The sequence below is a fragment of the Astyanax mexicanus genome, chromosome 19 (assembly GCF_023375975.1).
Source record: "Astyanax mexicanus isolate ESR-SI-001 chromosome 19, AstMex3_surface, whole genome shotgun sequence".
Taxonomy (NCBI): domain Eukaryota; kingdom Metazoa; phylum Chordata; class Actinopteri; order Characiformes; family Acestrorhamphidae; genus Astyanax; species Astyanax mexicanus.
Genome location: NC_064426.1, coordinates 19,169,240 through 19,197,103, shown reverse-complemented (window position 1 = coordinate 19,197,103; position 27,864 = coordinate 19,169,240). Strand labels below are relative to the sequence as shown.

The 27,864-nt window shown below is 38.0% G+C and overlaps 1 protein-coding gene across 1 annotated transcript; it reads left to right on the top strand.

Moving 5' to 3' along the window:
• Positions 1-3,861: 3,861 nt before the first annotated feature.
• paqr4a (progestin and adipoQ receptor family member IVa) lies at positions 3,862-27,148 on the top strand. Its single transcript, XM_007251025.4, has 3 exons — positions 3,862-5,841; positions 18,071-18,289; positions 26,605-27,148. The coding sequence occupies exons 1-3, from the start codon at positions 5,676-5,678 to the stop codon at positions 27,036-27,038; spliced, it is 819 nt and encodes a 272-aa protein (XP_007251087.3). The 5' UTR covers positions 3,862-5,675; the 3' UTR covers positions 27,039-27,148.
• The last annotated feature ends 716 nt before the right edge of the window (positions 27,149-27,864 follow it).

Genomic DNA, 27,864 nt, shown 5'->3' with positions numbered 1-27,864 from the left:
CAGGTCACATCAATACAAACTCAAATAAATGACCCTTCTGCTATCAACTAGGGCTTAGTGAGGGTTGGTGTTGCTGTAAATATAAAAATTATATAACAGTCAAAATAATGCAATAATGCAATTACTGATTACAAGTTGCTTTTTGAGTTAGCTCAACTTACTTTAGGCACAGATTCTGCTAACTCATATTTCTCATTTACAATTCATTTTGAGTTAAGCTGTAAAAACATGAGAAATGTATTCATGTCCTTTTAATAATAAAGTTTTAATAATTATACAATAGAGTATCCTATGTATAACTCTCCGCCATGCATATACTGTAATGTTTTTTAGACCTAAAATATTTCAAAACTATTAGAAAATAATGTTTCATGTGTCACACATCATACAGAATTAGTTCAGATGTTTGTGGATATCCAGCTTATTTAAAGATGTTTTCACACCCTTTATAGCTGCTGTAATTATCTGGGTAATAAATCAGGTTAAACTGCACCTGAACAGATGTTTAGTTTAAACATAAGAAGCTTACTGGATAGTTGATTTACTGGATAGTCAGATTTACTTCTGCAACTCAGTTTGGACAACAACACATATTGAGTAGAATCTCAAATATTCTTATAAAAATATCCTACGTATACCTTTGCACTATGCATTTATTAAAAAGAAATTGGCCTAAATCGTCACAAATGTATTGTAAAATAATATATCAAACATTTTATATGATACAATTACATGCAACTCTGTTCTGTGTGCAAACCTTAATATAGGGTTACAGTTTGGTTTTCCAAAAAGAGGACACTGGGACACATTGGCGTCCATTGTGGTTGTTTTGGTGCTGGGGTTCAAGTAGGCCTACATTGTATGCCTGTGGCAGTGTGTGTGTGTGTGTGTGTGTGTGACCATTTACTCATTTACCAATGCCAATAAAAAGCTGTAATAGCCTATACTACTGGCCAAAAAAAATCACCACCAAAAAAAAGGTCACACTCTAATATTTTGTTGGACGCCTTTACCTTTGATTTCCACATGCATTTGCTGTGGCATTGTTTCAATAAGCTTCTGCAATTTTACAAGATTTACTTCAATCCAGTGTTGCATTAATTTTTTTTACCAAGATCTTGCAGCATTAATGATAGTAGAGTCTGACCCCTGCACAAAGTCTTCTCCAACACATCCCAAAGATTCTCAATGGGGTTAAGGTCTGGACTCTGAACAATCCATGTGTGCTCCCTGAACCACTCTTTCACAATTCCAGACTCATGAATCCTGGCATTGCCATCTTGGAATATGTCCGTGCCATCAGGACACAAATGGTCAGGCAGTGTAGATTGAAATGAAAAGAGATCGTTTAGTAGTATAGGCTATTACAGCCATTTATTGGTATTGGTAAATGAGTAAATGGTCACACACACTGCCACAGTCATACAATGTAGGCCTACTTGAAGCCCCCACACCAAAACAACCACAATGGACGCCAATGTGTCCCAGTGCCCTCTTATTGAAAAACCAAACTGTAACCTTATATTAAGGTTTGAACACAGAACATAGTTACATGTAATGGTGTCTATTGATATATGCCAAATGCAAACACTGTCAAGTATATGTCTCTGCAGACCGGAGTAGTGGGCATGTCGAAAGGTATGGGCATGTCGAAAGGTGTAGGCGGGTCGAAAGGTGGGCGTATCGAAAGGTGTGGGAGTGTCAAAACGTGGTGTACGCAATAGAATGAGCGTGTCAAAACTTTACTCCCGAAAAGGAATAAATACACTTTTTACACAATTTTTCCCCGATTTACACACGGTTTGGTTTGTTACAAACTGCAGAGATGTAGTAAGGATGCTGTCACACATTACAAATACGTGCTTTCATGCTTAAATACAAAGACAGACATATGGTATGGGATATTAATAAGTGTATGAATTAATTAATTTTATATTTTTATGTACATAGACACACACACTCATATATATATATATATATATATATATATATATATATATATATATATATAGTGCATAATTAATTTATGCACTTATTAATATGCCATACCATATGTATGTCTTTGTTAAAGAGCATAATATAAAGTATTTCAGCACGTATTTGTAATGTGTGACAGCGTCCTGAATCATTACTACATCTCTGCTGTTTATAACAAACCAAACCGTGTGTAAATCGGGAAAAAATTTGTAGAGTTGTGAATATTATAGGTTTATTAAACTCCTTCCTCAGTTTAAATAAATACACTGGGGGCGCATGGTTGCCGACTCCAAAATGGCGGCCACACTGAAACGTCAGCTCCAATAGACCAATAGACGACCACCTTTCGACACGCCCACACCTTTTGACACGCCCACTACTCCGAGCTGCAGAGACCCACATTAATTAATGTTGGAAAAGTGTTTGCATTTTTATAATTTATTTTCTCTGTTTTCATTTCCTTTTTCTCCAACTCTTCCAACGACTAGCAATTCTCCCAACTAGAGCTGGGTTCATAAGGTATACCAGAGGGGAAATCAGAACCGGTGTGAATTTCTCTCATACCGCCATGCCACTAGAGGCACTGCAGAGCACCGTGCAGAACAGCACCGCCAAAGAAGCATACAGCTTGCCAGCTAAGTTAGCATAACAAGCTAACACACTGGAAGCTCAGCCCTGTCAAACTCTGAGTCAAACGCTCTTCTTGCTCTGTCCTGCCTGAAGAGAAATGAGAACAGCTCCTGCTGCTGTTTCTCACTGTACACTGGCTTGCAAAAGTATTCATACCCCTTGAACTTTTCCACATTTTGTCACCTTAGAACCACAAACTTAAATGTATTTCCTTGAGATTTTAATGATGGACAAACACAAAGTATTGCATAAGTGTAAAGTGAAACGAAAATGATACGTGGTTTACAAAATGTTTATCAAAAGAAAATCTGAAAAGTGTGATGTGTAAAAGTATTCAGCCCCCCATTATATCAATACTTAGTAGAGCCACCATTTCCTGCAAACATCTGAAAACAGAATTTTTTTACCACTGCAAAATGCATTTGTGTCTTGCTCTTCAAAAGCAATCAATTACAAAACTACATCTTTTTTAAAACATCTCAGCAGACATACCAACACAACTTAAAATAAATGAGTCATAGTTTAGTAGAAATTCTTAAGTCTTTTAATTTATTTGGTCAAGCCCCAAAAGTGCTTGTTTGCTATTTTCTGACAAATAGTTAAGGTTTTTGATAATTTGGTGCATCCCTAATTTCAATGATGCAGACATTTTTAATATTTTGTGCAATTTGTTTTTAAAGCACCTATTTTGTCTCATGATCTGTTGGGATTTTGTTGCATTCCATTTGTATTTTTAATTTTTTATATATTTTATGATATATATGTATGTATATATATATATATATACATATATATATATATATATATATATATATACATATATATATATATATATATATATATATATATATATATATATATATATATATATATATGTATATATATATATACATATATATATATAAATGTGTGTGAAAAAACCTGACTGTCTCTTTCTCAGTACTTAAGATAAAATACGATAAAAAACAGTTGCTAATTTGCATAAATCCTGTATGACCTGGGACCTCTAACTCCTGATACCTGTGTGTGTAATCTGCATTTCATTTCTCCTCCACAAGGCCCAGTAGCTACAGCGCGGCGAGGCGTCATTATTTTCACCCACCCGTTTTCAGGCAAGCGCTTAATGAGAGTGAACTATTAGCCAATCAGAAGGCGGCAGAGCGCAGCAGGGCGGGTCGCGGTGTCCAATGCGAGCGCTGGGGAGGCGGGATTAGTCGAAATACGGGTGGGGAAATGAAACGCGGGTGAGGCGAGCCGAGCCAATCTGCTGCCTTAGGAAACGGGAGAGAGAAGATGGTCGGGGCTTTCTGGGGACAGAAGGTCCAGATTTATCGCGAATATTCGCAGCGCGCGGCAAAACTGGATGTTTATCAGCGCTGAAAGACGAGGGGATGAAAAACAGCGGATTTAAAGGCGTCCAGCGTAACTCACTCTGTAGCGACGGTTTCATTAACGTTAACGTTACGGTCTCTATGGGCCGTTAGCAAACCGCCTAGCAACCGGGACACGACCACTGTTATTGAAACCCTGGGCGTTTTTATGGCCCCAGTTTGGGCTTTTTTTCAAGAAATTTCTTTGGGAAGTTCGTCCTTGCTTTGTCCATCTGTAAGCCAGCCCCTTTTCACCTTTTCTGGAGGTGACAGCAGCTATCTCGTGCTGCTAACCTGCTAGCCTAGCCACAGCTGTGTGTGGAGCCGGGGAGAGACATGGCTGTCAGCTAGCTAGCTAACTAACTACAGGACTGAATGGGTTGAATGGGTGACTTCTATTTCTTTCCCTTTTTTGGTCAAAGTTTTCTTTAAGCTGAGCCATAATGTGCTCTGTTCTGTGGTAGAATGTTTAATTTCTCCATTGAATAGACAGAACTAGTTATTGAACCTGAAACAGCCAACCTAGTTAGTTACCTGTGCAGAGAAGTGCATGTGCAAGTGTTTGGATCCACATTCCCCGTGAAATTTCATTCAGAACTGATTTAAAACTGATTAAAAACTTGAAAACTGATTAGCACTAGGTTGACTGACATTTCAGGACACACAGATTCATATACAGGTACATTCATCACACCAGCATGCTGTTAAACCATACTGTGAGCTGAAGCTGATTGAACAAATGGAATTGAACAAATGAAACTATTCATGTTGGCCTGCTTAAATGGTGAACACCTAGCTACAAAACAGTTGTGTATTAGCTAGGGATAGATTAGTCACATGTTAATGAACATGTTATAAATGTGGTTGGTCGGTCCAAGCTTAGTAATATCGAGATAATAACAACACCATATTGAGAATAATTTCTGCACTGGGTGCAAAGCTGGGTGTCACACTTTGCTCACTTTTTGCTGACTTTCCCAACAACAACACCAAAAAAAAGAACATTTAACATTTAAAAATTCAGTGATGAGTGTTGGTGACTTTGTTGCCACCATAATGAAGTCCCACTACAAACTCATAGAGAAGCGGAAGCTGGCGAGAAATTCACCTTGCAGTCAAAGCTGACCGACTGATTATTCTTCTCCTCTTTTGGGAGAGCCACACAAGCAGATTGGAGTGTTGGAGATTGCTGAGGAACTTGAGCAAGAGAGCCCTGGAGTCCTACACCTGGTGTGGAAGATGCCTTCACACTGCATGCCAAGGTGACAAGACTCAAGACCATACCAGGCTCAAAGGTTACTGCACTGGGCGTGATTGACTGTATAGTTAAATGTTGCAACATTGTGCACAGCTGGGTGTCATTATGAAGGCTGTGTGCTTTTTCTTTCTACATCCTTGCGGATGACAACTCGGACCACAATCCAGAAGCGGGCAGGTACAGAAAAGACAGACAAAGACAACGGATCACACTACTGCTCAGGCACAGGAATACCAACCAGTCTATTTCTTTGACTTTCCTGCCTTTCCGGTCAGCCAGCCATAGCTGCATAATGCAGGCATAAGTTCACATCCCAATGCCTATGGTGTTCAATTCCCTCTTTATGAGCAGTAACTGTGCTCCGCCTGTGCATACATGTGCAGCTGTGGTGGTGGTGTTGCTGTTGTGTTGTTGTTCTCGTCCTATCCGTCCTCGCTGCTATGGCCTGTCTAAATGGCCCCAGGTTACTGGACTGGGCAAATTCTCCACCACACCTGCAGTTCAACAAATACGTCCTGACTGGCTACAGACCCATATCGTCGGTTCAGGACTGCATCAGGAGCCTCTTCTATCTACACAATGAACTGGGCAACATCTACACGCATGGTAAGTACCGTCACTGACTTTATTTAACCATAAAACAGGCTGTAAAGCTAGACTAGCTCTACACTGGACTGTAAAAGTCTCTGGACCCTTCAAAGCATGGCAATATGTACCATCTTATATTGTGGTTTAACTGAATTCTAATTTGAAGTTCAAGCTGGCTTTGATTGGTAATGCTCAGATGATTTAGGCTAGTGCATTTGTGAACATGTGCATTTTTTTAGTGCAGATGCAAAGTGTGCAATAAAGGACAACCTGTTTTACACCAGTTTACACAAGCAAGGATACATTTGCTAAAGTAAATTGGGGAAACTGGTTTTATTCAATCAATTTGAGTATAACCAATGACTATGAACCTTTTTAAATTTTACACTGATACATTGTAACACAGCTTTGCTTTTTTTTGTGAATATGTATTTAAATACATACCACTTAAAAGGGAGAGTTTCTTTGATTTTACCAAATTGAAAACTTCTGAAATGTAATCAAGAGAAGAGTGGATGATAAAAAAAACATCAAAGCATGCTGAACTACTTGAACTTTTGCACCAGGAGTGGCATAAAGTTATCCAAAAGTAGTTTCAGTTGGTCCATACATGGTGTAATTTTTACTTATAATTATACAACTGAAAAAAATACATTTTATGTGTAATATTTAAACATTTTAATAAGTTCTATGTTCATGCTAAACTAATACCACGTCTGTACATTCATATTTTAGTCATCATGTATAATTTAAATGTGTTTATTTGTTGTTAATGGACTGATGGAATAATAAATTACATCAGTTCACTTCCTAAAATATTCTAAAATATTCCTAGCAGCCTTCTAGAGGAAAACCACTATTCCCAGATCACATCTAACACCCTGTTTACACTTGGTCACTTCATACTTCTCAAGTATCTAGATTAGGCCAAGCCTCATAAAAATTCAAGCGTAAATACACCCAGGAGACACTTCAGGCGGTGGTCTCAGATGCATTTGAGCCACAACCTCCCAAAACTCCTCCCAGTACAACCAAGTCACCTGTAATCATTTGCATATTCTGTTCCAAACAGTAAATCAGATTTCAGTCCAACTAACCAGAGACACCTTTGTCTACTATGTGTAAATGTAAAATTTAATGTGGCTCAAAAATGATGAGTATACGGTTATATCAGATATTAATAACGTAGTGTGACCAAGTGTAAAGGGTTTGTAGTTTATCCAGTCAGTCCTTCATTAATGTAAATCAGGTGAGCTGCTGGTGGAGCTGAACTGATCCAGGCAGTGTCTGGAGTTCACAGAGAAGACAGAGTCAGAGATAACCAGGGTAAAGAAAGTGTTCCAGCAAGAAGTGCCCTTTGGACCAGCTGGCCATTATTTGCACACATGAGTCACTCATAATTGAATTGATATGAGAAGGGGAGTAGGCTGATATGGGCTGACTGTAGGTAATGTAAAATGTATCACTCGAGACTTAAGTTAGGAAATGCATGTTATGCTTTTTTAAAGAGCAATTACATGAGAATTTTTGTTACAGGTCATGTTTTATTGTTGTACTTTTTTGTGTGACCTACGTCATAATTTTAATCCACTTTTATCTATTATGTTATCACTTTAATTTTGCAATTGTGCCTTTAGGAGTAAAATATTTAGACTGAAACAATCATTTTAATTTAATTAACACAAATGGGTGGAGCTAAACAGCTGTGTTAAAGTATTAATTTTCTGATATCACAAATGTGGCGTATTTCCCATATATCGTCGCTGTCACGTACAAAGTGTGCAAGTCTCCAAAACAGCACATTTACAACAGAAGGAAAAATCTTTATTATCTGACACTGAAAGTCTTTGTAATAAGATTAAATTCATAGTCATTTTGAAGCATTTCTATTGGTCTATTCATCATACAAGTTTGAAACAATATAAAGAAAAACTGCCAGATGTACACTCACATGAAAATGTGGACTAAAGATGTGGGCTGTGGATGAAATGGAAGATTTAGTAAATGTAGCAGTGTTCACATACACATAATGCTACTTTATTTAGAGCTTTCTTCTGAGCTTGTTTTCCCATAGACGATTAGAGTTGTTTTATAATCATTTTACTATAGCATTTACATGTATTTACTCAATGCATGGTTCACTACAGAGTTAGTGATGTTTGTAATTACATTTACATTTCATTTACATTTCAAATCTGTGATTCTTTGTTTTTTGTTCAGTAAAATATGGCTGCAACGATTAGTCGATGTAATTGGCCAGGTCGATTATAAAAATTCCAAAATTCTCCAAATTTCAGTGTTGACTAATTGTAATTTGTAACAGCACCGCATTACACAAAGAGTTGGATACAGGACAACAAACACAATGGGAGAGGGGTAATGAGCCCAACTGCTCAAACACAACAGATTACCTATTTACTAACTAAATATCACTAAATATCAGACGTTTACACGTTTAAACATCTTCTAGGTGTGTAGTTCATTCCTTTTGACCCTATTTGCACCAGGTCAGTTCATGTGACTGGATTGTGTCCTGATAAGATTGTAACACATGCTTTCACACTAGGTAGTCAAAGGCATCTCCAGTTTCACTCATTGTGCAGCAATTACCACTGGTGGTGGTTTTAAGTTTTGATTGTTGAATGTGTCTTACAGAGTCAGATTGGCTAAAATGCTTCTCAAATCACCTCTTGAAGCGGATCAGATATGCATCAGTTTTAAGTGTGTCTTGGGTTCGTTTGTACTTAATTTTTATTCTTGGTCTTATCCAAATATAACCTTGATATCAAAAGTATTAATAGTTTACACAAAGTGGCCAGGTTTTGTTTTAAAGAGGGACAAGTTAGTATTTCATTTCACATGGCAAACAAATGTGCAGATTTTTTCTTTGTTAAAGGTAGTGCACTTTTTGTATGTTACATTAAAGTCAGTTACGTTAGAGCTGCAACTAATGATTAGTTTGGTAGTCTGCTAATCTGATGACTATTTTTTTTTATTAGTCAACGATTATTTCTGTTATGCTCCATGTGGGTACAGTTCCTGTTCCTATATATCAGTTTGAAATGTTAGAAACAGTAGAAACAGCTGATTTTAAATGCCCCCAAAGCATTTCAATGTGAAAAGTGCTGATATTAACCTTTCAAGGCTCTTAACCCTTTCACATTGTGCTTTTGTCCCCAGCAATTTGTATAGTACATTGCGGTTACAAATTAATAAATAGTTGACAGTTGAAATTTGAATTCAACTTTTTTTTGTAAGCCATTATTTGACTGCAGCCCTAATTTAAGATGACATATATACAGTGTTTTGGAAAATCTAATATTTTCCAGCCTAGATGTGTTTGATATCTGATATGTGGCTATAATCACAGTAAAATCAGCTTTGTGATTTGTAAAGAGTGTGGTGCTTCGACTTTTACCAGCCGATGTTGCAAAACACGTCTTTAATTTGAGTTTAATTTAGCAAAGAATGTGTTGGCTATAGCCTGGTTTATACATTTGTGTAGAGTGAAGACAGAGTCTACAGCATAGTATTCTGCAAGAGTGGTCTTTGTTGTTGTGAGTGTTTATACTTTTGCATTTGTGTTTGTGTCGCAACACATAGGGCAGGGGTTGGCAATTAAATTTGCCCGCAGGCCAGATATTTTCCAAGTCATATAGCAAGTTAAACACTGATTGGTTTATTTTAAAACACACAAAATATACCCATGATTAATTAAGAAAATTAGTATATGCTTTTTGTGCGTTTCAATTCACACAATTTGTATTTTTTGGCATCCTCACGATACCAAAGAAATGACACGCTCTAAATCATGCTGCGTGGTGGTCAGTGGACAGCTTGCCTATACATTTTTGGGGAGGTGCTCATCAGGTTATGCATAGACTGTGGTGTTAATTTAACAGAGAAGCATAAATTAGCCTTAACACTTTTGAAGTGACAGTGTAAGGAGAAATTGAAGGGACATCTTAGACAAATTGGCAAATGTAAAATATGATGATTTAGAGGGCAGTTTCATGTTTTTAGGAAAAGTACAGGATGAAGCATGAAGACAGGAAAGAGCAGGCCACCAAGAGAAAGACTAAGGACACTAACACAGCTCAGGAGATATGACAAAAAAGGAGAAAGACAAGGACAAAGACAACAAATTACAGCAATGTGTGTATAATTCAGAGAGACACTTAAGTTGGAGAAGAGCTACAAAATGTCAAAATGAGGTAAGACTAAGACAAGGTAAGCTCAAGAGAATCGCCCACAAAGTGTATAAATCCACCCTATGAGATGCATTTAGGGAGGAATTAAAAAATCATTTAATGGCATGGCTCTTTAATTCACAACAGGAGACTCTAGGCTAATATTGCTATCAAACACTGGACTAAGATTGTCAGCTCTCTCATCTCTGTAAATACACACCCAAAAAAGAATCTTATTACAGTTAATGTAACCTTAATCAAACTTCCCCATGAGACATATTAGTCTGCAGACCACACTTTGGTCAAAACATTAATAAGATATTAGCAAGCAAGTGCAGTGCCCTAGGTCTCTGCTGATTTACCCTGATTTATATCTGTCTAGTAGGAAAGTATTGCTAACAATTGCTAAGCAGGTCTTGTTTTTTTCTGATATACAGTGGTCAATAATGCCTACCGAAAGTACTCCCAATAAAGGACAACCAGTGAATCAGCGACAGAGTCATGGGCAGCAAAAGCTCATTGATTCTAATGAAGGCCCCTCATCTTGTGGGATCCATGGGCCCTATTTTATCAATCTATAGGCGAGCCATCAAGTGTGCACTTTGCAGCTTGATTTAGGGTTTTAGTGTTTCTTTGCTATCATAAGGATGCAAAAATGAATTAATCACAGGTGTGTTTTGAGCGTAACATGCAATAAACTAACCAGCGTGTCACTTGCCATTCCCTTTAAGAGCCAGGTGCACTCTAACTTTGGCAGATTGGTATTTTAATGGTGCAGCGCTTCTGCACTTCTAATCAGAGCAAACTGAAAATGACCTGCTCACAAAATGTTACAGCATGAGTGCACAGGTCATTTTCAGTTTCCTCTGATTAGAAGTCATTAAAATACCAATCTGTTTATAAATTATTTTTTTAGTTTGTATTCTGTTTATTGTTTATGTAAACTTGGGTCTACCTGCTTGCCAAGATAGCAGCGACTGTTCACTGTTGTCAGGGTTCAACCTTCAGTGGGGCACCTGTGTTTTCCGTTGCTAAGATAGCAAAACACCAGAAATTGACCTGTACACACCTCAGTTAGTGTAGATATTTTCACAATTGCCTTTGCTATTCAACCGGCGCAGACGCAAGGCATGAAAATAGACTATTGATGAGTGTAATATAGAAATACGCATGGTGACGTGCCTTGGACAGGATGTAAGATAGGACCCCATGACTGAAACGTTGTCTGTTGTGGCAACACCAATAGGACATCCTCAATATGAGGGAGGTGGTGCAAATGTTAAGAATAAACACTGTGTATCACAATCCTTTCAGATGCTTTAGATGTAAATGTTATCTTACACTCTACTCATACTAACTACGAATCTTCATGCATACAATGACCAGGCTACGGGAGATGAGCTGACAGATTAAAACTTTCCAGCTAATCTGTTTTATTTGCCGATTTTACTGTTTGCAGTTTGATAATACAGAATAATACACCACAGCCAAATTGAAGCCAAATTGTATTGTAGGCAAAACAGGTTGTTAATCCTGCTACGGACTGCATTTTTGCTTTGCTCCCGGCTTTAATACACTCGACTCAGCTCGTGACGGGGCTGAGAATGCAGCGCTGTAGTGAGTCAGGTGTTGTATGTATTGCAGCGGGGAAAACATGAACCCGTGCAGTGCGGTGGAGGGCTTCCCCCAGCCTGAAGTGCAGCAGAAGAACTGAATGTGAACAGCTTGTGTTACCCATGCTGTGAGCTTACTCTGCAGCCTCTGAGCATTGGATCCTTTTATTTGTTGCCCAGCAAGCAGGAAATCAGGGCTTTAAATGAGTGACACAGCTTAACTTGACCCCTACGCTGACTTGGCGTCAGGAAGCTGGAAAATAAACAATACACTTGGTGTGTCCTTACCCAATTGAGCCCGTGTCATGCTTTTTTAATGCTCTGTGTGGGGCCGGATTAAAAATTCAGTGTCGCCATATTTTCCAAATACACTGGCCATCAATCGCTTGAATGCTGTTAGAAACATGTTCTTCTTGGTTCTTCTTCTTCTTTGCATGTACTCCCTTGCTGTCCACACACGCCCTTTACTGGTTGCATTCTTCTCCACATGTACTCTCCACTGCTGTCCACACACCTTTAATAGCGGCTGGGTCTTTCATCTCCACACATTCTTCATTGCCGTGAACACACCTTCTGTAATGGTTGTGTTCTTATTCTCCACACGTTTTTCACTGCTGTCTACACACCCATTCCTTCTTACAACTCTTAAAAGGCACTTTGGCACTGAGGATACCAAGCGAAGAACTCGTTTCAGGTGTTATATTCTCCACACATAGCCCAGTATCTGTACTCTCTTGTTCTGCTGCAATGCCTTTGTAACATGTGCAGTGTGTGGTTTGCATTGTCTTGTTATGTAATTGTGAAGACAACATAAGTTGCTCTCACAGTATGTGTCCATTAGCACTTTTCTTCAATGCATTCCTCCATGCTAAATCTCTCGATTTGCTGTGTGGGCGTGTCTGTGATGTTTTTTAATTCAAACGTAGCAACAGATGTACGCAATAATGAGATAAAATTAAGATTCGATTTTGAATAACGTTTTTTTTTGTCTTTTAGGACGTGCAATGTAATGTAAAGCGAAATTAAATGATCAATGTGAAACTGTTTTTTTAATTTGGAACAAAAAGAAAGTTTACACATCTGTCATGAAATCTGTCAATCTGTCATCTGTTTCCATCTGTCATGAAATATCTATGAGAGACAGATTATATCAGGCAAATATAATTTATATTAGTTTAATCTCGAATTTGTGGAGTTCACTGTTAGTATCATGATCGGTCATCATGTTACATCATTGATTTATGTTAAAATCTGGTGAAAAGTTCTGTGTTTTTAACAATGCAAAATACAGCTCTGGGAAAAAATAAGAGACCATTAAAAAATTATTAGTTTTTTTTTTTTTTTTTTCCTAATTGAAAACCTGGAATAAAGAGGAAGATGGATGATCACAAACCATCAAACCAAGCTGAACTGCTTGAAGTTTTGCACCAGGAGTGGCATAAAGTTATCCAAAAGCAGTGTGTAAGACTGGTGGAGGAGAACATGCCAAGATGCATAAAAACTGTGATTAAAAACCAGGGTTATTCTAATAAATTCTAATTCTAAACTCTTAAAACTTTATGAATATGAACTTGTTTTCTTTGCATTATTTGAGTTCTAAAAGCTCTGAATCGTTTTTTATTTCAGCCATTTCTCATTTCCTGCTAATAAATGCTCTAAATGACAATATTCTTATTTGGAATTTGGGAGAAATGTTGTGCGTAGTTTATAGAATAAAACAACAATGTAATTTTACTCAAACATATACCTATAATAGCAAAATCAGATAAACTGATTCAGAAAATGAAGTGGTCTCTTAATTTTTTCAGAGGTTTAAGTTGCAGACAGTATCTTTTGCAATGCATATTTTTGCCAGAATCATGCATTTTTGTTGTACTTATTTAGCAACTACAGGGAAACTGATGTTAATAATTTCCCATTTAAATAATTAACATAACAACACTTAAAAACTCTTAAAGAGTCATAGCAAGTTGTACTAACCCATGTTGCCTTCAACAGCCACCAAACATACATCCTGTATGCATCAGTAGGCCCAGACTTTTTTGCATAGGTTTTGTTTTGAACACACCCTTGAAAAGCTCATTTGCTTTACCCCTGACCCAGCGGAGATGTTCCAGACATTGCCCAAGATTCCCCGCCAGTAAATGTTTCCATACGTCAGTCTTGTCTTGTGTCATTAGCTGTTTAAAATGACTTGTGCAGAAGAATCAAGTTTTGACTTGATGAGGGGAAAAGCTGTCATGTCATGATATCACTGCTGACAGGCCTGGTCTTGACCGCAGACTCTGAAGTCACTGAGATGGGTTTTTGTTCTTTTTCTGAGTTCTATCTGCAAATAGGACACTTTGTGTGTCGTATGGATTTTATGCGATATCTGATCCATACTAGAGTCACAGTGTTCTGGGTTTCCTGCACTGTGAGATTTAAAGTGGTAGTTTGGTGCTCCACCAGTACGGACATGCTTCAGGTCTAAAATTGGCTGTTGTAGTTTTGCACTGAAGCTCTAAAGCTTATGAAACCAACAAGTTCACAACCCACAAGTGAGCATGTGGTTTAGTTTAGCTTCCTTCAATTTAGTTTCGTTTGTTATTAAATAGGAAATATGCAACTGAAGTGTGTTTAGTGTGTGGTTCTATAGGATAAAAGTGTCTAATCTACACTGTTTTATTCATAACTATAACTATAATAGGACATATTTGGTGCTACACTACAGATCAGTTTCCCAAATAGGGATTAAGCCTAAGCATATATCTGTCAATATAGAATCTTTATTCACAAGGCTGTATAGTCCAGAACAAGAATTAAAGGTTGCATACTATGCAAAACTCACTGTTTGCATGCTTTTGTATTTCCATTTGGGTCTTGACTGCCCTTATAAACACTCTCAGGACTCTTATGCATCTATGAGTTTGTATGTTTGGATGGCTCCCTTATTGTGACGCCACAATCAGGAAACATGCACAGAACCATACGATTAATTCTAGTTTCATAGGATAAAGTTCATTTAGGCACAAGGTATTTGCACCTAGGTCTGTGTAGCAGTTTGTGCTAATTGCATCCAGGTCTAAGTTACACTGTGTATTACTGAAAGTATGTGTATGGAAGTCAATGTAAAAAGCATTTCTTCTAGGTTTTGTCATGTGTTTTTACATTTTTGGGATTAAGCTGATGCTCCTAGCCAGAGCAACCTACAAGGTTATTTGTATTACAGAGGTGAGCCAGTGTAGTGTTTGCAGTCTTTGCCCAAGGATTGATTGGTGTAGCACAGCACAGTCACCCAGACCAGGAACTGAACCCTTGTCTCCCACATGACATGGTAGCTCACTGGCAGGATGTGGTAGGTTTTTGCTTTTGGTAGGGACAGTATTGCCAATCTAGTTTCTTTCAACTTTGCAACTAGAATCTCTCTTACTCACTTACCCCTAAATATTTTAAACATTTTAAAATCTAAGAACTATAAGGCGCGCTAGATTTTAAGGCGCACTTTCAATAAACGTCTGTTTTTTACATAAGGTGCACCGGCTTATAAGGTGCATTATGTGACACTAGTAAGGAATAGGGGTGTCGCAATGTTTTCCTTCTAATTCATCAGGTCTTGTCACTGGGTGGTGGGGGGTATCTAAGTTAAGCCAAGTAAAAAAAATGTAATTCTTAAAAAAAAGGAAAGTAAAGCTCTTCCGTTTATTCATAGTAAGCTTACATTTCCAGATTTCCACCAAGGCTGGGTGCAGCAGTATTAGTGGCTAACTGCTAGTGCTAGCTGTGGTTAGCGCTAGTAAATGCCACCCCACAGTGCTAGCGGCTAATGTTAATGCTGCTCCAGTAGTGCTAGCCGGGGTTATCAGCAGGCTATGGGCCAATAATAATACAATAAAACGGCAAAATAGCTAGCGCTTAACACGGTTAGCGGCTAATGCTAATACTGCTTAAGCCTGGGTGCTGGATAATTAAAGTGAAACTCCTGTATAACGCTGCACTTCAACAGAGTAGCTTTACTGCTCCTTACAACCTGTCTGGTAAAATTCAATAGCGATTTTTGGGAAAAGCAAAGGATTTTAACTGTGCCTTATAGTGCAAAAAATATGTTCGGAGTCATTAGGGTATACTGCACAGCATGGTTTTAAATTGAGGGTGTGAAATTAGCCTCTCTGTGTTGCAAAAGCTGCTTGTGTATTCAGTTGCAAATAGTCACTCCCTTCTTTTTAATCCCCAAGATTTCTGAAGAATTAATGAGAAAGTGTCCCAATACGTTTGTCCTTATAGTGTAGACTTCACTCTTATAACTTCATACTTGTGACATTTATATTCACTGTAAAAGGCCTCATTGTAGCAATGACTCACATGCTTACCACTCTGTTATGGTGTGTTTTAAATTTAGCACACCCTCACCCTTATATCCGAGCACTTTAACATCTTCATTCATGTCGTGTTTTGCTTTTTTTATTTATTTATGCTATTATTGCTGCATTGTCAGTGTAAGAACATTTGCTTAAGGCACACACCCTTTTGAATCCTGGAGGCCATGCTGACGCACACACTTGGCCGTAGAGTAGAGAGCGCGAGCTCTATCTATAGCAGCCCAGCTGTGGGCTTCTCTAGTGCTGAGCCAGGAAAGATAACTGACTCAAAAATAGACCTGTTAGATGGCTGGGGTGCTTTTACCTGGATAGGACAAATTGCGTGACATTAGGAGCTAAAGCATAGAGGGAGGGGGGAGAGAGAGAGAGAGAGAGAGAGATTGAATGATTAGTGATGATCATTCAGTAGAATATGATTTATGAATGCATTTTGAAAGCGCTGTGTGTTTTTTCCTAGAAAATTTTATATACCCCTTAGTTTGGGAGGTCTTGGATCATTAAGTGCAGGCGAGGGTGTAATTACTGCTCTCGGTTTAATTTAATTTATTTTATAATGTTTCTGTGGTTATGGTTTAATTTTATCGCTTGTTCATAAATCATTTCGATCAGCCGTTTGTGTTTTTTATTACTACAATTGTTCTTATAAAATTGTATTTTATTGAACTGATTTATTAGCACTGGTGTTCTCTGAGGGGCAGAGGTACTGAGAGTCACAGTGTACACAGGCTGTTCCACTCGCTTCTATAAATCCATGGGTATGTCAGTGTGATTCAGCTCTAGGGACGTCTTAAAGCTCAGGCCAACGCTTGTGAAGACATAACGTACAATTACCCGTTTACTCTGACTTCTGACTGTGTTTGTACTACCTGTTACTGTAGCTTAAAATGATTACTGTCAGACTGTGAAATAGACATACAGCAGATTCATACTGGATTAAAATCATTCTACAGTTATTACTGTTGGCCTTCAAAAGCTACAAACACTGCAGATTTGTAATGGTATAAAATCACATCACAATTGTTACAGTCAACCAGTAAAAACTGCAAACACTTCAGATTCATACTGGTATAAAATCACTCCACAATTATTACTGTCAACCTTTAAAAGCAGCAAACACTGCAGATTCATACTGGATTAAAATAATTCCACAATTATCACTGTCAACTTCTAAAAAAACTGCAAACACTGCAGATTTGTACTGGTATAAAATAATTCCACAATTAATTACTGTCAACCTGTAAAAACTCCAAACACTGCAGATTCATACTGGTAAAAAATCACTCCGCATACTGGATTACAAACCGACATTATTGTTATGTTTTGTTACAACTCCAATGTCCAGATTGATACTGGATTGAAATCGTTCCAAGATTATTTACTGGTTAAGTTAGTAGCTGTTAAACACATTGCAGATTCATACTGAATAGAAATCATTCAATAATTATTCATTTTAGACTGAAAACTATGCAATGCAGATTCATACTGAATTAAAATCATTCAATGATTATTTCTGTCAGATTGTAAAAACTGCATACCCTCCATATTCATACTTGAACTAATTAATTGCACAATTATTTCTGTCAGATTGTTAAAAACCTAAAAGAACAAAACAGATTCATACTGGAATAAAATCATTGCACATTTATTTCTGTCAGATTGGTAAAAAAAAAAAAAAACTAAAAACACAGCAGATTCATACTAAAATAAAATCGTTGCACAGTTATTTCTGTCAGATTGTAAAAACTGCATACACTCAGATTCATACTGGAATAAAATCATTACACAGTTATTTCTGTCAGATTATAAAAACTACATATACTGCAGATTCATACTGGAATAAACTCATTGCACAGGTATTAATGTCATATTGTTAAAAAAAAAATAATAAATCACCAGTTGCATGGCTTGCAATGAGCAGTTGCAATGGCATATAATACTTTCCTAGATAATAGTTCTACGGTATTGAGCTCTTCACACACACACCTTTTATTCTCTGGTATTATGTTTCTCCCTTTGTGTCTCTGTCTCTCTGATCTCTTTAGTTCTCTTTTTTTCTCACGGTTGTTCTCTGTGTGTGTTTTCACAGGAATCCCTCTGCTCTGTTTTCTGGTGCTGCTACCTCTGAACATCCCCTGGTCTCAGATCACCGTGACATGGCTGGGTGTGGTGCACTTCCTGGCCTGCTTATCTCCACAGCTGGGCTCTGTGGTCTATCACCTATTTATGAACCACGAGGGCGGCGAGCCTGTCTACAAAACCCTGCTCACATTAGATATGTGTGGCATCTGTATGATCAACACCTTGGGTAAGAACCGTTATTCTAAGACTTGACTGAAAGTTATGGTCTTTTGACTCTAGTTACATAGACCACGGAAGTCTTACATCATCCTTTCGTCCTCAATATGCCCATATTTGGCACTCTAATGGGTCTAATGGTCATTTGTAATGCCAAAAAAATGAATGGGCTTTGTTAAGTTCTGCAGTGAATACACATGCTCACAACCTAGAACCCAGTATGTTGTTTTCTGTGTACATTGTTTTTCTGGACATGACTGGATCCTCTGGATTATGAGGATGTGTAAAAAGTGCTGTGCTGGTCGAACCTAAGCTGCTCAACCAGCCTGCTTACCAGCATGGCTATGCTTCCTCCTAAGAGAGCAGCTTTTCAACCACCTTGACCATTCTGTACCAGCTTATATGTATGAAACTAATTATTAGCTGAAGCTGGTGTTCATCTGGGTGTTTTAGCAGAGAAAGTAAACTGTAAAACATATCAGCAACTTAACTCAAAAATATAAGTTCAAAAACTGCCTAAACATTCAAAGTTAAATCAAGTTGAATTAACTATTTACTTCAACTCATGCCTTAAAGACTGATTTGGCATTTGACTACATAATACATGTTTTTTTCAACCTGTCAATTCAAGCGGGGGGACAACTACACACTGATGTTGAGTGAAGGGTTAAAGAAGATACACCCACTATGCAAGTAAATGGTTGCAGGAGCCAGTGGGAAAGGTGTCAGTATCTTCATTAAACTGATATAAAAACCTTGAGTTGAAAGGCTGACAACTCCAGTTGGAATTACAAAACTTGAAAACATAAATGTTTTACAGTGTAATGTAAGCTACAGTAGATTTACTAGAGTTATTTGTTCTTTATCGAGCAAATACTTACTGAAGTGAAAGAGAGCCTTGCTATAACCAACCAGCCCTGCAGGCTGCACTCAAAAGGCTACACTTTTTTTGATCAACCAAAACGTGACACCCATGACTGCTGTAGCCCATTAGCTAACTGATGTACAGTAGCATAAGCTTGCATGTAGCAATTGTAGTATTATTACCTTTAAATTACCTCATAATTTAGAGGATCTAGTCATGTTCGGTAGAAGACTATACACAGAATAAAACGTACAAGCTATTGAATACATTTATTTACCACAGAATGTGATAGAGGTACATTTTTTTAAACCCCATTCATTCCTGCCATTGAAAAGTGGGATTACACCTGGAGTGATAATAAAAGTATTATTTTAAACTACTTTATACTTTTAAAAAAACAGGGGTAACTATTTCTACTGAAGAACTTCGTATTATTAGTTGTGTTAGTAGTGATGAAAAGGCCTGTGACGTTTGGATGACTTTTGACAAATTATATTTTCAACCATTTTATGTCACTACATTAAATTACTTAAATTTTTGGTAAGCCAAAACACATTGCTAGCTAGTTGGTACTCAGGTGCTAGATCACCATTCGTGGATTTAAAAATGCATAATTTTGACTAATTATGTCAAGTACCATTATATTCATACAACTAAATAAGAATCAAGTCACTCACCGTCACTGAATTTGGTCCCTACAGCAGGACTCTTTTCCGCTGAGCAAACCGAGAAAGTTCTGCAGCAGTTGATGCAGGTGTGTGGCGAGCGAGCTCTGAGCAGGTGGACAGTTTCTAAAATATTGCATCAGGCTGGTCATATCCTGTGCCCAGAAAAGGCAAGTTCCTTTAGAAACATAAGTCACAGAGTGGACCAGCAGGTTTTCTGATTATGACTCACTGAGATATAAGATCTCTATATATGTCAGTGGTTTGTAAGGGTGCTTTCACACCTGCCTTATTTGGTCCAGACTTTTGGACTCTTCAATTTAGTTCGAACCAAAGTGCAGTTCTACTGAAGCGTGGTCCGATTCACCTTCAGTGTGAAAGCACGTTTCTACATGGTTCAGACTTTCAGATCAATTACAATTTCGAACTATATAGAAACCAGATGAAAAAATTATTGATGTTGTGCAGAAATCCGACGTGCAGTATGGACACAATTGCTTACACTGGGAATTAATTTATTCACTGTAACAGAAGATTAACCCTTATACATAAACAGAAATAAAATCTGAGAATAATCTGAGCAGAATATAACTGGTTAAGGGTTGTACATAGTGGTGTATAGGGATTTATAACTGGTTTATAATTAAATATAATCGTGTATAATGATGTATAACTAGTTATGGATTGTATATAATGGTGTATAGGGATGTATAACTGGTTATGGATTGTATATAATGGTGTATAGGGATGTTTAACTGGTTAAGGGCTGTATATAATGGTGTAAAGGGATGTATAACTGGTTAAGGGCTTTATATAATGGTGTATATGGATGTTTAACTGGTTAAGAATTGTATATAATGGTGTATATGGATGTTTAACTGGTTATGAATTGTATATAATGGTGTATAGGGATGTATAACTAGTTAAGGGTTGTATATAATGGTGTATAGGGATTTATAACTGGTTAATAATTAAATATAATCGTGTATAATGATGTATAACTAGTTATGGATTGTATATAATGGTGTATAGGGATGTATAACTGGTTAAGGGCTGTATATAATGGTGTATAGGGATGTATAACTGGTTAAGGGCTGTATATAATGGTTTATAGGGATGTATAACTGGTTAAGGGCTGTATATAATGGTGTATAGGGATGTATAACTGGTTATGGATTATATATAATGGTGTATAGCACATGTGTCAAACACAAGGCCCGCGGGCCAAATGTGGCCCGCCACGTCTTTTTATGTGGCCCGCGAGAGCTTGTAAAATCTTAGTGTCTATAATAAATAAGTCAGAAGCGTTCTTTGACCAAAAAATACATTTCCCACAATGCTTGTCGATTGTATTACCCGCAAAGTTACGGCTTACTGCCACTACACGGCAGTGTAGTCATTGATGTGGAAACCCTGCCGGAGGGAAGGTGTAACTTCGCGGGTGGAATTGAGACGTATAAATGTTTATCCCATAATGTCCAGAAAAAGAGAAGTTGATGCAGACGGACGGCTGTGCTTCAAGGCGAAAGACCGGTATGCCTTTTGTGTTACGAAGAGTGTTACTGACCAAAATAAACGCTTTTTAGGAGAGATATAAGTTCTGTGTAAATATTTATAAGACAATAGCTGACAAAATCTGTTTTAATGACGTTAATAAACATCACTGGGACAGCGCTAGTCACAGTTTCACCACAGCAAAGTACGAGGATGTGAATCACTTATCTAACCAGCCTTTACTAATTTCTGCCCTCAATAACCCTTTCAATAACCTCCAATAGCCTTTAATAGTCTTCAGTAGCCTTCAACAGTCTAACCTTGCAGCCGTGGTGTGTCCACTAAACTCCGTAGTTATAAACATCCTGAGGTTAGCAGCGCGATAACTGACCTGTTTATAATGTAATCCCAGCAGTGACTCATGCTCTAAACGGCTGCTGTTAGCTGATTGGGCTGAAAGATGAACTGTAGAGAGCTGTATTATTCGGTTACAAAAATCTTTATTTCATACACAGAAGAACTTAAAAATTTTAAAAACGCTCCAGACTGGCTGAGCTGAGCCCTGTAGCCCGTGGCTGGGCTGTAGCTCTGACTCAGTAAAGACTGCGGACTTGTGGTGCTGCTGCTGCAGCTCCCACTAGTGGTTGGATGAGGAACTGCTAAATCTGAGGAAATGCTATGTTCTTAACAGCTCACAATTTTTGATTTTATATTTATTAAGCCTTATTTCAGTTAATAATTTCAAAGTTAATATAACTTGATGTCATTTCTATTCACTTGAATAGTTTGGTTCTTGATTGATGGAGTTTTTGGATTTCATGACATGACAAATTAAAAGGATTTATGTTAATAGAGCAACAAGCAAACATTTTTTCCATGCAACTGTAATATTTGATTGAATAAATAATATATTGAGAGTTATTTAACATTAAGGAGTAATTACATTCATTTACATATATTACATTTGGTTACATTTTATTACATTTATAAGTTACATCTGGCCCTCGGAGGACAGCCAATATGCCAATGTGGCCCTCGGCCAAAATGAGTTTGACACCCCTGGTGTATAGGGATGTATAACTAGTTAAGGATTGTATATAATGGTGTATATGGATGTTTAACTGTTATGGATTGTATATAATGGTGTATAGGGATGTATAACTAGTTAAGGGTTGTATATAATGGTGTATATGGATGTTTAACTGGTTATGGATTGTATATAATGGTGTATAGGGATGTATAACTGGTTATGGATTGTATATAATGGTGTATAGGGATGTATAACTAGTTAAGGATTGTATATAATGGTGTATATGGATGTTTAACTGTTATCGATTGTATATAATGGTGTATAGGGATGTATAACTAGTTAAGGGTTGTATATAATGGTGTATATGGATGTTTAACTGGTTATGGATTGTATATAATGGTGTATAGGGATGTATAACTGGTTAAGGGCTTTATATAATGGTGTATAGGGATGTATAACTGGTTAAGGGCTGTATATAATGGTGTATAGGGATGTATAACTGCTTAAGGGCTTTATATAATGGTGTATAGGGATGTTTAACTGGTTAAGGGTTGTATATAATGGTGTATACGGATGTATAACTGGTTATGGATTGTATATAATGGTGTATAGGGATGTATAACTAGTTAAGGGTTGTATATAATGGTGTATATGGATGTTTAACTGGTTAAGGGTTGTATATAATGGTGTATAGGGATGTATAACTGCTTAAGGGCTTTATATAATGGTGTATAGGGATGTATAACTGGTTAAGGGCTGTATATAATGGTGTATAGGGATGTATAACTGCTTAAGGGCTTTATATAATGGTGTATAGGGATGTTTAACTGGTTAAGGGTTGTATATAATGGTGTATACGGATGTATAACTGGTTATGGATTGTATATAATGATGTATAGGGATGTATAACTAGTTAAGGGTTGTATATAATGGTGTATAGGGATGTTTAACTGGTTAAGGGTTGTATATAATGGTGTATAGGGATGTATAGGTGGTTGCTGGCTGTATATAATGGTGTATAGGGATGTTTAACTGGTTAAGGGCTTTATATAATGGTGTATAGGGATGTTTAACTGGTTAAGGGTTGTATATAATGGTGTATAGGGATGTATAACTAGTTAAAGGATGTATATAATGATGTATAGGGATGTATATAATGGTGTATAGGGATGTTTAACTGGTTAAGGGTTGTATATAATGGTGTATAGGGATGTATAGGTGGTTGCTGGCTGTATATAATGGTGTATAGGGATGTATAACTAGTTAAAGGATGTATATAATGATGTATAGGGCTGTATACAATGGTGTATATGTATGAATAACTGCTTAAGGGGTGTATATAATGGTGTACAGGAATGTATAACAGCTTAAGAATTGGGCGTATTGGTGTATAGTGATTAATTTAATCATGTAAGGGATGTATTTTTATACATATACAGCTTTTGAAAACACTTAAAAATGATGAGTTTCTTTGATTTTACCAAATTGAAAACCTTTAGAATATAATCAAGAGGAAGATGGATGATCACAAGCCACCAAACCAAGCTGAACTGCTTGAATCTTTACACCAGGAGTGGCATAACGTTATCCAAAAGCAGTGTGTAAGACTGGTGGAGGAGAACATGCCAAGATGCACAAAAACTGTGATTAAAAATCAGGGTAATTCCACCAAATATTGATTTCTGATCTCTTAAAATGTTATGAAAATTAACTTTTTTTTCTTTGCATTATTTAAGGTCTAAAAACTCTTCTTCATCCGCTTCTCATTTTCTGCAAATAAATGCTCTAAATGACAATATTTTTATTTGGAGTTTGGGAGAAATGTTGTCTGTAGTTTATAGAATAGAACAACATGGACATTTTACTCAAACATATACCTATAAATAGCAAAATCAGAAAAACTGATTCAGAAACTGAAGTGGCCTCTTATTTTTTTTCCAGAGCTGTATATAATTTAACACAATAGAAAGATGCTAGAAAATCTTGAAAATGGACCTTGAAATGCTTGAAAAGGGCTTAAATCTGACCTTGGAACAGGTGTATAAACCCTGAATTAAGAATATTCAGCCACTACAAAGATAATTAAATTGTTGTTTCTAAATGTTTTACACTTGCTGAGAAAAACACAATGGTTCATATTGAGGTTAGCAAAAATGATTAAGTTCACGTCCATATATTCCGTGATACGTCGATAGCGTGATGTTTTTAGGAAGAGTCTGTGCAGGGATCAGTCCTATCAGGAGATGAGAGGAGCAAACGAAAGCCAACTGTGCCGTTTTGCTCTGTGTGACTTTATCCATATCATCCTTTTTCTCATCCCTGCTTATCTGTAAGGGCACACAGTGGTATGTAATGTGCTGGAATCAGGGAAGCCGAATCAGTTTGCGCTGAACGCTGCTAAAACCGGCCGCACAGTGTCGTCAGTGCCAGCCTCCGCAGGCGACTCGGAGTGTGACCCGACTGCACAAAAATATCCAGATGTGCAAGCGGGAGCTGGAGAAAGCCATGAATCAGCAAGAGAGGAGGAGAGAAGGACTCGGGGAAAGAAGAGAGAGCAGTAGATGAGCTAAACTGACAGAGAAGAGGATGGAAAAAGAGGAACGGAGAAGAGCGGGTGGCGTTTTCCTGATAAGACTTCTAACATTACTCTCTGGTTTCAGTGGTTAAATTTGAGCACTTCTCCTTAGTGTTAGATTCACTTTTATTCCTTCGTTAGTAGGCCGGCCATGATAACCAGTTTTATTTAGATATACATTGGATATAATTGTCAAAGAAATAATTGTGATAAATTATATTATAAGATCGTATTATGCCCTGATGTAATAATAATGAAATTTCATCATAATGCATGTACAGTGACTTGCAAAAGTCTTCATACCCCTTGTACTTTTTCGCATTTTGTCACCGCACAACCACAAACTTAAATGTACCATATTTTTCATGCTATAAGGCACACTTAAAATCCTTTAATTTTCCCACAAATTGACAGTGCGCCTTATAGTCCAGTGCACTTTATGTATGACTTCTACCAGTCAGGTTGTAAGTAGCAATAAAGCCACTCAGTGAAGTTTTTTTCCAGTAACAAGGCTACAGCAGTATTAGTATTAGCTGTTCAGAGGTGAGAATATCAGACTGTAGTCTGCATGTTTGCTGTATTAAAACATGTTATGTGTGACGAACCGCTAGCTGATTACCAGAACACTCAGGGTAGCGCCGTCAGGCAGCGTTTACTAGCACTACGCACTGCCAACCACGGCTAGCGCTGCTGCTAACCGCGCCGTTGGAAATCTAAGCTTACTATAAATAAACAGAAGCGGTTTACTAACTAAGTAGGTTTACTAAAAGAGAAACATGGCGACATCCTTGTTCCTTACTATTGTTTCTTAAAATGCACCTTACAATTCAGTGTGCCTTTTGAATTAAAATAGACCGGAAAATAGATGACACAAAGTACCACATCGTTGTGGAGTGGAATGAAAAATATAAAGTTTTTCAAAATGTTCATCAAACAAAAATCTAAAAAAAGTGTGAAGTGCAAAAGTACATCCATATGTTTAAAGAGAAAAGGAATGATCAATTAATAAGAACATTTGGACATTGGGATATTAAAAAAGCAGCCTGTGCGCAAATCATTCCGAAGACTGCCCTTCAGCAGTCAGTGTACAGTAACTGCATTAATTGCATGATACATCTATTTTCTAGTCTATTTTTATACATAAGGTGCACTGGTTTCTAGACTCATTAAGTGACACTAGTAAGGAACAGGAGTGTCTCCATGTTTTCCATCTAAGTCTCGCCACTAAGCTAAGTTAAGTAAACAAAACTGTAATTCTTAAGAAAAACATTTTCTTTTAAAGTCAAATGAGCACTGGATGTTAATCTACGCAGATTTCTCTTCTCTTATTTGGGTGAGTAAAGTGCTTCTGTTTATTTACAGTAAGAATAGATTTCCAGATTTTCACTAATGCTGCCCCATCAGCGATATTAGCTAGCGGTTCGTCCCACAGAACTTGTTTTAACACGGTAAACTACACTGTAAGACTACAGTCTGATATACTCAGCTCTGAATGGAGAAAGACCTTGCACTTATAATGGTTAGCGGCTAGTGCTGATACGACTCCAGTCTCAGTGCTGGAGAACTAAACTGAAACTCCTGTATAACGCTGTACTTCAGCGGAGTGGCTTTACTGCTTCTTACAACCTAAACCAAAACCTTAAATGCCTTTGTGAATATACAATTTGTGATGAGTTTGTCTTTGTCCTCCACACAGGTGCTCTGCCCATCGTGTACAGTACGCTGCTGTGTTACCCGTTCACCCGCACCGTGGCCCTTGTAATCTACATCCTGCTGTCCAGCTACGCCATCTACTGCGCCATCACGGCCCGGAGCCGCGTGCGGCGCCTGCGCTCCTTCGCCTGGCAGGCGCTCTTCCGCTTCTCCTTCTTCCTGCTGCGCGGGGTGGGCGTGGGTGGAGGAAGCCCCACCTCCCTGCGCCACTTTCTCACAATGGACGCCCTGGCGGTGGTGGGCGGGGTCATCAACATCACCCGCATCCCCGAGAGGTTCCGGCCCGGCCTGTTCGACTACTGGTGCAACAGCCACCAGATCATGCACGTTCTCGTGGTGGGCTCCATCCTCTACCTGCACTGGGGCGTGCTGGACGACTTGTTGTGGATCAACACCTATCACTGTCCCACGGACTGACCCGCCAGGACCACTGGGAGAACTGGGAGCGGGCTGGAACAGGGTGCCAAGACCTCTAGTATGGGAAGTGTCTGGGATTTCAGGGATTGCTTTGGGAGTGGGGGGGGGGGGGGGGGGGGGGGTTATTTATTCGTTGAACAGGTGAGCGCTGAAGAGTTTGACATGCGTCGTGCCGCCTTTCACACACGTGCTTGTTTGTGCCCTCAAATGCAAGAATGTACATATCTGCATTTACCTAACAGTGTCTGTGCATGGAAGTTTAGTCTAGAGTTGACTCATACAAAAGACTGAAATTCATTCGGTACCTGCCGGCGTCGTGGGTACGCACAAGCACACACACGTACATGCGTATAGTAACACACTGAAAAGAAACGAATGCATTCGATTGACTTGATTGTACATCCAAAAATATGTAATATCAACACAATTATATCTCTGTTTTACTTGCTTTGTGGCGGGTAAAGAAGGAAGTGCGAGTGCCACACAGCTCTAGGGGTCTGGGGTTGTGGGTTCAATTCTCACTGTGGATCTGTGAGGAGTTGTACGTATTCTCCCTATATCCACCCCAGGTTTATCCCACCTTCTATTAAAAAAAAACACACATGGTAGGTAGGATTAGTGGCCATGCTAATTTCCTAAATACGGAAATAAATAATGCAATTGTAGGGGCATTGAGGACTGGAGAGCTTGCAGAGAGCTTGCAGAATTACGTTAGTACAAAACGTTAGTATTAATACGTTAATATTTTGTGTACCAACCTCACAGATAAGTACTATTAAGATTAGATTAAACATAGTATATACCTTATAGTGTTAGTGTGTATTAT